General features: G+C 37.7%; 1 protein-coding gene across 3 annotated transcripts in view; it reads left to right on the plus strand.

Moving 5' to 3' along the window:
* Positions 1-13509, plus strand: part of LOC124613958 (DALR anticodon-binding domain-containing protein 3) — a 94877-nt gene that overhangs the window by 37452 nt on the left and 43916 nt on the right. For all 3 annotated transcript variants that reach the window (XM_047142736.1, XM_047142737.1, XM_047142735.1), the window contains one exon: positions 12499-12773. In XM_047142736.1, coding sequence (XP_046998692.1) covers positions 12499-12773 — 275 coding nt within the window. The remainder of the gene's footprint in view (positions 1-12498; positions 12774-13509) is intronic.

Here is a 13509-nt window from a genome sequence, read left to right on the forward strand (position 1 = left end):
CTGCATGCCCTTGGGAAAAATTATGGCCGTAGTTTCCCCCTTGCTTTCAGCCGTTCGCAGTACCAGCACAGCAAGGCTGTTTTGGTTAAAGTTAAAAGGCCAGATCAGTCAATCATCCAGACTGTTGCCCCTGCAACTACTGAAAAGGTTGCTGCCCCTCTTCAGGAACCATACGTTTGTCTGGCCTGTCAAGAGATACCCATCCGTTGTGGTTGCACCTATGGTACGTATCTGTGTCGCTGAGGCACGCAAGCCTCCCCACCTACGGCAAGGCCTATGGTTCATGGGCAAGATACAAGAATCCTAAATTTGTACTTTTTTTTTTTTTGCCACAATTTTCACATCCAACTTTGATTCAAATTATTTAGCATTGTTAGCCCACATTGTATAATCAAACTCATTTTGTTTTGCAGTTAAAACCATGGTCTTTCTAATAAACTCAGAGTGGAGAGTTTCATAGAAAATAGTTGTTCGCAAAATCATGTTGAAAATTTTGCATTTTTAACCTCTTTACTCAATAGTCAACTTTGCACTTAATTTATTCACTATAGGAAAGCAGTATATAAGTGAAACTTTGTATTTAAGAATCTTGCAAAGTTTCACTTTTGTCATACCTTTAGTCCCTGAGATATAAAAAGCTGAACTTCATATTTTTTGGGTGATTTTGCCTAAACTTTTCTGGCTGAATATTTCTTGCAAAATTCCTTTCATTATTATTGATAACAGAATGCATGAACTTGTACTAGATGACCAAATTTCATTTCTTTAAACAAAATATTGCTTGAGAAAGACTAGCTCAAAGTTGCCAGAAAATAATGCTTGCTCTGCGCAGTCACGAATGGAGTCTAACAAGTGACTATTTTTTTAACAAATGTTAAAAATTTACCATTGTTCTCTGGGGAAATGTGCAAATGTTCACATAAAATTTCATCGATGCTCAAGTTTTATTGCATGAACAGCAAAAAAGTAACAAGCAGTAAACTTTTTTTCTTTTCATTATTTTATTTGTGTGGGTATGTGGGGAGGGGGGAGGGTGTATTAGTGAGAAAGTTTCAGAAAGGTTTGAAATTAATTACATCACTAATTCTTCCTCTTTTTCAAATACTGGAAGAATGCAGTTTGGGTATATGAAATACTGAAAACAAATGTTTGATTGCCCTGGAAGCTATTAGATAGGCAATTTGCAACTTGGACAGAGTGGCCATTTTAGCTATTTGGCAATATAGATGGGTAGGAGAGAATACTGTTCGGTCTTTGGCTCGTCTCCTAAATGCAATAAATTCAATCAACTCCAATGGCAGAACACTTTGTGAGGCATTGTATGTTAGGCAGAGATCATCAGCACTAAAGTTTTGGGCTGTATAATCGAAGTAGAGCCAAGCATGTTTATCATGATATAACAGACTGAAGAAATTCAAGAAGCTCAGAGAATGTTATTTCTTCTGTGTCATTAACAAATGAATGAAAAAAGAGAATTCTTTGGTGGGAGATGTATGGGGAGGGGCAGCAAACTGATACAGTCCTTACCAGGCCCTATCAGTCATCTTACAGAGTACAAATGTACGTGTAAAATTGTGATAGTAATTCAGAAGCAAAGTAGTAGCAGGCGTCATATTGTCATGTAGAAGAAGGTGTAATTAGATGAATGACGAACACTAAACTTAAAGAGGGTTTATTCAGCACTTGCACATACAAGAGCGCGGAGCGAACTACCTCCGACCAGAACACATAGAGTATACAGCTACAGAACATTCCAGTACAATGATTCTTGTCATTTGAAGATACTTCTAGAATGTACTCGAACCGAATATAGAAATTAAAATTGCACAGTCCAGGTAGTTTTGAACTCACGACTGTCCATGCAACAGTTTAGTAACATAACCACTACAGCACGGAGCTACTCAACTTCTTCTGTGACAATATCTATCAAGTTTGTTAAATTGCTGAATGCCTCACTAGAGTCCACCTTTATAATTTCACCAAGTCTTGAGTTTTGAGACAGTGTTCTGCGATAAATTTTTGTGTTTCTAACAAAATGAATGTTTCTGCACACTGTGACAAATTGAATACGGCTTTTGGAGGACCTCTGCATTGTTGAGTCTGTTTTTGTTGGCATAAGACATTCCAAGAAGGCTGGGAAAGTTGTGAATTGTGAGGAGGAGGAGGAGGAGGAGGAGGCGGCGGCACTCCTGCTACAGCCTTTAGAGAGATCGCATTCAATACTGTGGCCACCATTATTGCAGTGATTCATGTGTCACTATCAGACAACTTGTGCACATTCCAGAGATATAAATTGGAAGTGTTTGAACTCTTTTAAAAGAGCATTTGCACATGTTTTGAGTGTGTGCTCACTGAATACTGCAATTGCTTACCTGAATACCTATGCTCCTAACACCCAACCTGGCCATGCCAGTCCACTACATCAGCTCTTGATGAAACTCAGCAACCTGCTGGGAATGTTTACTACACAAGGTTGCACCATTCCTATGCTGTGCCAGACATTGCAGCTGCACATCTTCACAACAATGCTTTGCTGCAGAGGTCTGCGCACTAATGACCGTCTTCCAGTGCCTACTAGATATGATCTTCAGTTACTCCAATGAACTGTTGGAAAATAATTGAGAGAGTGCACTGTCATCAAGCAGCTTTCTATTCACTTCGACTTCCCTCTCCAACTAGAATACACCCACACTTTCTTCATGTCATCAGGATAATGCCAAGTCTAATGTTTCTGAAATTGTAATATTGTTTTTTACCAGAAAAGCCGGTTCTGTGGTACCATATCCGTCTATCAGTCAAGACCTGGTGTCTTGTGACTACTTCTCAACCTATTGCCATAAGGAATTGTAAGGTACGTTGTTTTGATAATGGAACATTGGCAGCGTAGCCTCTTTAAGTGATTTTGAAGAGCGCAACAAAGAAAAGCCCTCACTGCGTCTCTTTCAGAAGTGGCAGAAGAGGTGGGCAGTATATTGAAGGCTAAACAATTTGATACAAGTTATCCATGTTGCTTGGGGCGTTCTGATATTTGGTTATAAATAAGAATTCTCACAACCTAGATTGCATGTTGAAATATTTTTATTTCCTCCATGAGAGTCTAGCTGTCATTATCGTGTCACACATGTGCAGTAATATTATTTCCAGACGATCCAAAGATGACAGCTAGACTCTGCCGAAATTAAATATTTCAACATGTGACCTTGGCTGCAAAAATTCTAATTTATAAACAGTTCGAATTAAGAAATTTCTGAAATAATAAGTAAAATAAAGGCAATAACTCACCTGTTGCTGACTGATGGTTGGCACGAGTAATATTGTAATAAAGAGAAAAGAGTGTTTATACTAGCTTGCGAGCTCTTGCTCCTTCTGTAGCAAAAGTACATACAGGCACCCAAATTTGATTGTCTGTTTTTCCCTTAAATGTCAGTTCTCTCAGTAAGTCTTCGTGAGTGAACTTTGATGCTTCTCGGACCAATTTTTATCCACCTTTTTTTCTGCTTGCAATAAAGAAGAGCAATTATTAGGACAACAGCATCTTTATTGTCTAAAATTCTGGACCACAATATTGTTGAGCAGTCAGGAAAACTTTTTATTATTGACTTCTAGGGGGTGCATTAGTGTGCGTCAGAAGTCATTTTTATTACACTGGAAACCACTGAGCTAGTTAGTATTCTGTAAATGGCCAGCACAGAGTCATACTCGACCCCCCTCCTCCCCTCTATGAAAAAATGTCCATATGTAGCCTGTAAATAAATTCTGACTTTCTGTTTTGATGAAATCATGTAGTTGATTTATGGAATTTTTGACTAACTCTAATGTTGCTGCCATGGTCATAGTCTGATATGCATGCTGAAAGTAGTAATATATTATTTGAATCTACTCAGAAAGCAGATCATAATATATATCTTCATTCTAGTGTCATCTACAGTATTTTTTGTGCATTGTAATGCTGTTACTGTGAACAAACAAATCCATGGGCTATCTTCTTTTACCCTGGCCCTACAGCATAGAATACATTATAATATGAAATTTCGACAATTCCATGTAAGCATCAAATAGGTTAATTAATGATGCTTCTTCTTTACTACAAGCTTGTTTCTCCTGTAGTGTCATTCTCAAGTTAGCTTATAGATATTCTTCGAGTCTACTTATGTTTATAGAAGTTCTGCATAAAGGTCAGTTTGGATACGTACTTGTATCTAGTTTGAATAGGTGCCCATACTCCATCAGTCAGTTAACTATCGACTGTCTGTCTGGTACTAGAGCATTATATATTGCTTGATGTTGCAGTGCTTAACTGATTATTCTATTGATCATTGAGTTACTATGATGCAGGTAAAAGCTTGATTGTTTTTTGTTGCAATTTCTTGTGTGTCGTTTGAATATGATGCTAAAATTTCATCCTGTCTGACTGGTATAGAATTTTGCGCAGTAGGGACCTCAGTTCACGGGTCACTCTACACCCATCTGTTAATTGTGTCACAACCAACCACCTCTGGGAAGACCAAGCTTTCCAGCAATCATTTTGCCTCTTCCTGCTGTGTGCAAGCATCGGTGTGTGCATCTACCTGACGCCTGCCATGTAGCAATAACAAATGAGGCTATAACAATAGATTTGATAACCGTTGGGTATCTTGTTGTGCTGACCAGTAAAATTTCCTTACCTTAAATTGAAATGTGCTCTTTATTAAGTACCTATAGGCATACTGTTCTGATTTTGGCTAACAAGAACTTCCATTGATTATGCTGTCTGTAGTAGTTGGTTTTCTGTAAGTTTCAAATTCATTGTTATTTTAAGATGAAGAAAGTTTATGGATTTGTTTGGCTTTGTTTCATTTGTAAATTTTATTTTTGGATGCGAGTTTTTGAGTTCTTGATGAATTTCTGGATGTCTTCATTATTTCCTTCTACTATTACCAAAGTGTCATCTACATATCTTCGGTAATATATAATTTTATCGAGTAGTGGCTTCCATTGTGTTGATAAAAACGTCTGTAATTGTGAAAGCAATAACCATTTCCTATCACCATTCAATTAGGTTGTGTTAAATTTTTTGGTTGAATTCAGAATTAATAAGAGAACACTAAACTAAAAAAATGACAGCTTACATACTGATGATATACTTGGGGCAAATATTGAATAAAATAAACCAAATCTTAAACAGAACTACCAAAAACTAACTTTCTGAACAAACAACAACAAAAAATGAAAGTTCAGTCTGGAAAAACCAAAAATTCCGATTTCATTCAACTCCAGAATAAGTAATGACTGCACAAAATTCTGTGTTGGTCAAACAGGACAAAATTTTAGGATTAGATTCAAAGAAACCTAAGAAATTGTGACATCCATCAATCAAGATTTCACCTATATCTCAAAAATCTAAACCACAAAACACAACATATTGAAAATGCATTACAAGTCCTACACTGGGCATGAAGAACATTGGTGTAGAACAGTGGTTCTCAACCTTTCTCGGGCAACTACCCCTGACTGTAGTCAGATATTACCCAGTACCCCTCCCCTCACCAACAACATCAACACTTAACTAATATTTGTAATGAATAAGAATTTCCTTTGAATACTTTTGTTTTTAAAACAATGGAAAGAAAATGTTTCATTTTTGTAGGTATTTTGTTGAACCACGAATTAATGAGTCAATGAGACAATTAGTATTGTTTATTTCTAACATCCTTTCTTATTTATATGTATATATATATATAAAAATAAGAATAGTAGACCCGCAACCGAGCGCCTCCCCAGGTGGCGGATAGGGGAATGCCTCCTAGATATAGGTGGTACCGAGGAAATGAAATACCCGGGGCGGACCAAAACTACTAGTAGCGTCTGTTCCCACAGTGGGCGGCTACAAAAGGCGTCTGCTCCACATGTCAGTGGCGGCCTCAACCAACCTCCTGATCTGGAAAGTCAGGTTGTACTCGGCAGCATGCCATACATCCAACTACTAAACATCATGATGGTACAACGAGAAAAATCTCATTACCCCGGGCCCCAGTCAATAGACTGGGATTGTCGTGAGCATCGGATTCCGGGGGCTCATGGACATCATGAGAAGAATCGGAGCTTCTCAAACTCCCTCAAGACCAAATGCAAACACTACATCGGCACACTCAAAGTGAACACACTGATGAAGACAAGAAAGATGAAACAACTGACAAACACTCTCGAAAAATTTCAAATCAAAATGTGTGCACTGCAAGAAACGCGATTCACAGACGAAGACCATTTCAACACGGAGAATTTCAGAATATACAAAGGAAAACCATCGAGACAACTGAAAAACCTAAGGCTTTTTGGCACAGGATTTGCAGTACACAGGTCCATCACGGACAGCATAATCGACTTTTCGTCACCAAACGAAAGAATCAGCACCATCACAGTGAAATCAGCCAATAAATCCTACACAATAATCAACGCACATGCACCGACTAATGACTACAACAGGAAAAACCCGGACGAAATTGATGACTTCTGGACTACAATGGAAGAAACTATCAGAAAAATTCCTGCACATAGAGTCAAAATAATACTGGGAGACTTCAACGCCAAACTCGGAAAAGAAAAGATATACAGACATATCACAGGAAAACATACTCCACACAAGGACACCAACAAAAACGGAAAACATCTGATAGACTTTTGCAAAAGCCACGACCTCGCCATTATGTCAACAAAATTCAAGAAACCAACACGAAAACTTACCACATGGAAATTCCCCAGCGGAAAGCAAGAACTACAAATCGACCACGTAATAGTGCAGAAAGACTCACAAAAAGAAATTTTGAACATAGACACCCGTAAAGGCTACTTCGACTCAGACCACCACCTACTACAGATCAGGATTCGTCTTTTGCCCAAGAAAAAGCTCCAGAAGAACAAAATTGTTAGACCGGATCCAGAATACGTTACTTTAAACCAGACACAAATATTACACAAAATTAAAATGGAGAAAACGACAGACTGGACACAACTTTCACGAAGAATCCGAGAGGCCATGAAACTAGCCCAAGCACCACGAACACGGAAACACCGTTGGTGGAACCACACATGTGACCAAGCTATTGACCAACGAATCAGTGCATGGAAAAAATTTAGTAGCCAAAAATCCCAAGAGAATTGGATGAACTTCTTGAAAACACAGAAGCAATCAAGCAAAATCATTCGCAGTGAAAAACGACAGTATGACAAACGGCGACTGACAGAGATCGAATCGGACTTCATGAAGAACAATACAAGAAACTTCTACAGAACGTTCAGAGAAAATATGACTGGATATCAACCACCCAACTTGTGCTTCAGAAGACCGGATGGAACCCTAGAAACCAATACCAAAAACAATTGTGACATTCTGGCAAAGTACTTTGAAAAACTGCTCAACACAGACCCCCCCCCCCCCCACATGGAAGAAATGATGACAGAAACGAGCACATACAATCCAGATAGTGAACCTCCAACTCTAGAAGAAGTTAAAGAAATAATAAAGTCACTCAAGAATCGTAGAGCACCAGGAGAAGATAGCATCATCGCGGAAATCTGGAAGTTGCAAGACCCAGAACTCGCCAAAGACATCCACAGGATTTTGGAAGGCATCTGGAAGACCATGAAAATTCCTGGCGACTGGAAAACTGCCCTGATACACCCACTACACAAAAAAGGTGACAAGACTGACCCGAACAACTACAGAGGTATATCCCTACTACCGGTCACATACAAGATCCTCTCTAAAGCTTTACTGAACAGACTAGAATGCCAAACCGACCACTTGATTGGGGAATACCAAGCAGGCTTCCGTAAAGGGCGGTCTTGTGCGGAACAAATTTGGAACCTGAAAATGATTTTACAACACAAACAGAACCTGATCATTACCTTTGTTGACTTCAAAAAGGCGTACGACTCTATCGACCGGAAAACTCTCTTCAAAATTCTAGCAGAATACAAAGTAGACAACAAAACACGGGCTATCATAGAGCAAACTTTAACCAACACGACCTCCAAAGTAAAGTTCTGTGGGGAACTATCAGAGCCCTTTGAAATTCGCACAGGTGTCCAACAAGGCGATGGCCTCTCACCTCTCCTTTTCAATCTGGTGTTAGATAAGGTCATAAAAGAATGGGAAACATCACAACAGGGGATAACCTTAGGAAACCTACAGATTAAATGCCTGGCTTTTGCAGACGATTTGGCGATTATCACGAAAGATATAAAGGAAACAAAAGACACTATTCAAAAACTGCACGAAATCGCTTCCAAAACTGGACTACAGATCTCTTACAAAAAGACACAGTTTATGAGCACAAAGAAACTCTCATCTCTGAACACAAAGTATGGCACGATTTACAAAACGGCAAACTTCAAATACCTCGGTGAAACACTACAAATGAGTGGACAGAACAGAGACTCAAACGAAGAAAGAAAGACTAAACTGGACAAGGCATACAAAGTAGTGTGGAATCATTACAACAAGAAGTCTATCTCACAAAAAGCCAAATTACGCCATTATGACACGGTGGTGCTCCCCGAGGCACTATATGCAGCAGAGACCACACTAATCCTAGGGCATACACGTATCAGACAATTAGAAAAAGTAGAACGGAAAATACTTAGGAAAATATTTGGCGCAACTAACAACAATGGAATATGGATCAAGAAACCTGCAGAGGAACTGTACAAACATACGGAGACAATCACAGAAAAGATTAGAAAACGCAGACTACAATTCTGTGGACACCTATACAGAATGCCATCACACAGGCTGACCAAACAGATCTTTGACTGGGTAACCACTAGAAACAACAAATGGGTGGCAGAGGTAGAAAATGACCTGAACCAGCTCAACATAACAGCAGACACAATAAACGACAGAATAAAGTTCAGAAACATCATTAAGAAAAGTAAACTACATGAGATACAATGCGACAAACGAACAGACATAAAATGGACCGAAGAACGCAAGCAAGATCACAGCCAGAAGATGAAAGAAATATGGGCAACCAAAACGGCAATCAAGATGAAGCCGAAGACACAAAGCCGACAAGAAGCATGGACAGAGGACTGGAAACAGAAACACAGCAAGCGAATGAGGGAAGTTTGGGCAGCAAGGAAGGCAGCAAAAGGAACTGGCCATGTAGTTTAGTCCAAATGCGCTCTTTAAGGGCAAAACACCAATATATGTGTGTGTGTGTGTGTGTGTGTGTGTGTGTGTGTGTGTGTGTGTGTCTGCTTGTGTCTGTATGTGTGGATAGATATGTGCGTGTGTGCGTGTGTGCGAGTGTATACCTGTCCTTTTTTCCCCCCAAAGGTAAGTCTTTCCGCTCCCGGGATTGGAATGACTCCTTACCCTCTCCCTTAAAACCCACATCCTTTCGTCTTTCCCTCTCCTTCCCTCTTTCCTGATGAGGCAACAGTTTGTTGCGAAAGCTTGAATTTTGTGTGTATGTTTGTGTTTGTTTGTGTGTCTATCGACCTGCCAGCGCTTTCGTTCGGTAAGTCACCTCAAGAAAGTCTCAGTGCACTGTGAGTGATGCCTAAACTTTCTTCTGAGGAAAGAAAGCTAATTATGCACATTTAGGCAAGAGATCTGTTACAAAACTTGCTTCCTCTGCACAACTCCTCCCTACTGACATTTTCTTCCTCAAACCATACAGTGTCACTTCAAATAACCAAGATAAAGTGTGTGCACTAGAATCGGGCCCACTTGTTGCACATCACTTGATTGCTGGACTCCTTACTTGTGAACCGGCAGAAATTGGAAATCTTCATGCTGCGAGTGCTTTGTGTCTGACCACTGCCACTAATAAAATTAACAGCGACAATAATAATACTTTGTAGGGCCTACAGCAGTGTAATAGCTAATGTGTAGTTAATTTTGTGTTGTTCTGTTGATTAATGAATTTATTGTTGTGACATTAATAATGAAGCAATTTCTAATGTACTGTGGGAACTTCCTAGAACCCAGAGAAGGCAGTTTCATTGGATGCATAAGTGATGAATATGTCCCAATTTTACTGTCACAGATGTATGGTAAAAAGTAGCGTGTATGTGTGTAGTGGGTGAAGTATGTGATGGAAATGATGTCTGTACATTTGTTTCATAAGCTATAACTTCAATTACATTTTGTCATGAATTCGTGCTGATATTTGGAAAGACATATAGTTATTGCTAATATGCATTGCTGTCTTACAAAATAATCATAATAATAAAAGCCTTTTAAAAATTATTTCGTTTCATGGCCGAAACACTTTTACCTGTTAGAAAATTACATTTTACTCCTAGGAGGGTAATTACCCTTCAGGTTCGGAACCACTGTTGTACAAGGATGCCACATCTGTAGTGACCAGTAAGGTGTCTTATGGTAACGAGACAGGAACTGCGGAGAGGCAGTGAAAGACATGAACAATGTCTTTAATCTAGGATGGAAGTTATGGACAATAATCAGTCTTGCTATGGCCATGGGAGTGTGCGTTTGGGGGTCTGTGTGGTTGTATGTGTGAATGTGTATACTTTCACTAGAAAGAGAATAAGAGCTCAAAAGCTACTGTGAATACTGTTTTCTGTTAGTGTGTTAATGCTCCACACAGATCTGCTTTAGGTGAGTAATTGACTTTCCCTTGTTTTACATATTGTTTCATCCAAGAATCGTGATTACAATCATGCACATACATATTTGTATGAGAGGACTGATCCTACTGTGACTCATTGATGAAGGATACTAAATTTTTGCATTTTGTGAGGTGCACAAATCAAATTTATACAATTTATACAAGGCTATTCTATCATGAAAACTATATAATGGCATGATCTCAGAATGGTAAAAAACTGTTCAAAACTTGCCTTTACATTTGTAAACAATGCACATATTTAAAATGTTATTGCAGTAGCGATGTCCATAAAATTGTCTAAAGTACAGCAGCTTCTTTCAGATTGTACTTCATGTAGGTGACTGCATCATCTGTAGAAAGTTTTAAGTTGCTACTAATATTGTCTGCTAAGTCATTAATAAACAGCACAAACAGCGAAGGTCCCCAACACATTTTCTGTAAGGTTTTCATTTAGTTTCGGGTGTGTGTCTGGTAGCTGATAAGACCAAATAATAAGTTAATGCCCACTGCTGAAACTTTATTCTTTAATTGTAATTACTGTAATACTACTAATCAGACTTTGACGAGTGAAATGTTGTTGAATTTGTCTCTTTTTAGAACTATGATATTACCTGCAGGAATTACCATAGTTCCATTTGAAAAAGTAAAATTGATAGCAAAACCTCTGCAATTAAAATAGCTGTGAAGAGAGACTACATATTGTTTATTGAGAAGGTTCTCACAATTCATCTGGAAGATAACAGAATTGTATCTAAAAAGTTCCAGAAGTATTGAGGTGAACAGCTTAGGTGAATCACCCTGCACATCCATAACATGTTTTCATGTAATATCTTTGTCAGTGCTGCTGCTAATATTATTTGTCTGGACACTTGTGTCACATCTATCTTATTTATATTGCATAGTCGTGGTAAGGACAAACCAAGTTTTGACAGGAATCAAAAAGTAATGAGTCGATGATCACAAAAACTACAAAAGTAGAAAGAAACCATGATTGAGAGAACACGCCACCACTAACCTTAATGTCTATGCAATTGAATTTGCTGTCTCTGCATCATTATTTATGTTCCACTCAAGACTGTTGGTTAATCTAATAATAAATTTTGCTTTATTCATGTTTTCAAGTACTTATTACAGCATGATGAAACCAACTAGGCCTCTTACGCAAAAACTTTTTTTCTCCCTGGCAACTCCTCCAATAGTCGCAAGTCGCATATTTATGATTCTTGTGTACATAGTTACTTCTACTCAATGGAGGCTTCAGTAAACTAATAAAACTGATGTCATTTCTCTTATGTAGGACACTGCTGACTACCTGTTGTGCAGCCGGACAGGTAATAAAGGGACTGGATGTTAAATTTCTCCCTTATGTGTCAGAATCAGGTTTCTGGAAAGAACCCCATTTATTTGTAAATAGCTCACTTGCAAAGCATTAAAAAATTGCAGTTTCATTCACTCTGTGTATGATTTATTTATTTCATATTGCACCAAAAAATTGATAGCGACGAAGATATTGACATTTGTTAAACTGGTCGTAGCCTTCTGAAGATGACAAATTGATTTGCTGAAACCAGTAAAGCGAAATAAAAATATCATTGCAAATGATGACTGAATTTTATTTTGAAAAATTTATGCTAGTTAGATGAGTAATTTATAGCAGCTGTACAAGGCTATTCTATCATGAAAACTATATAATGGCATGATCTCAGAATGGTAAAAAACTGTTCAAAACTTGCCTTTACATTTGTAAACAATGCACATATTTAAAATGTTATTGCAGTAGCGATATCCATAAAATTGTCTTCAGCATATTTCTTAGTAAAATAATAATCAATATGAAGAGTAAATGTATTGATACCGATATTTACTGGCAGTTTTGTTTCAGGGGATTGTCATTGAGGCCTCTGTTTCAGAAGGAGATGATATGGACTTGAGCCAACTGAGGGTTAAGTACCTGAAAGATTTTGCTGTCAGGGCAGCAAAACAATCAGGTTATAACACATTTGACAGTAGTGAGGCATGTGATTGTATTGGCTTCGTACTGACTACAAAATCCAGTAAAGATCTACCAGACAGAATGAAAGCAGTTATTTGTGGAGCTGTTGTTAATGCTAAAAGTAGAACAAAAGAAACTGACATGTTGGCAAAAGAATACTTACGGTAAGTATTATAAATATCAATTAAAATTTGCATCTGTTTCAGGGGCACTGGGTTTTGTTGTTTATTTGACAGTTCTGGTTATCAAACTAGTTTTACAGCATCTGTAGGAAAACACAATTCTGCCTCTAAACATAAAAAATTGTTATTTAATAAACAACTGCAAACCGGGGAAAGAGGTTTGGGTCATTTTTGCATAGTCTTTCATTGACTATGTGAATACTTGTGTGTAATGTGATATCATGTATTTTCGAACACTTGAAAGTGCCACAAAAAACGCTTACTATGACATCAGTTATAAACTTAATTTGTGATTTTTATAAACCTTCAGTATCCTCATTCAAAAACAATTGTTTCCTAAGCTCATTGAATAATTACATGAAAAATAGATATATTTTGAGAATTTTCAGATGCTTGCGAACATATAATTTTGAGAATTTTCATAAGTTATAAGTGTTGTGCACACATTGTAACTAACAAAATGTGTTACATTTAGTTTTCCTTTTTAACATGAGTATACTATCTGTGTTTATTGTAAGTAAATATTTTCAAGTTTGTTAGCAACTATAACCCTACAAAAATTTCAGAAAATAGGTAATTTTTATTGCAAGTTTTTCCGTCGCCTTAGTAGTATCCTAATTCTTCAGTTATTACAGGGAATAATTTATACTTTCAGTTCAATAAATACAAAAATTAAAAGATAATCAACAGGCTCATTTTAAAGTTATTTGTTTACCAT

The sequence above is a fragment of the Schistocerca americana genome, chromosome 4, assembly GCF_021461395.2.
Source record: "Schistocerca americana isolate TAMUIC-IGC-003095 chromosome 4, iqSchAmer2.1, whole genome shotgun sequence".
Taxonomy (NCBI): Eukaryota; Metazoa; Arthropoda; class Insecta; order Orthoptera; family Acrididae; genus Schistocerca; species Schistocerca americana.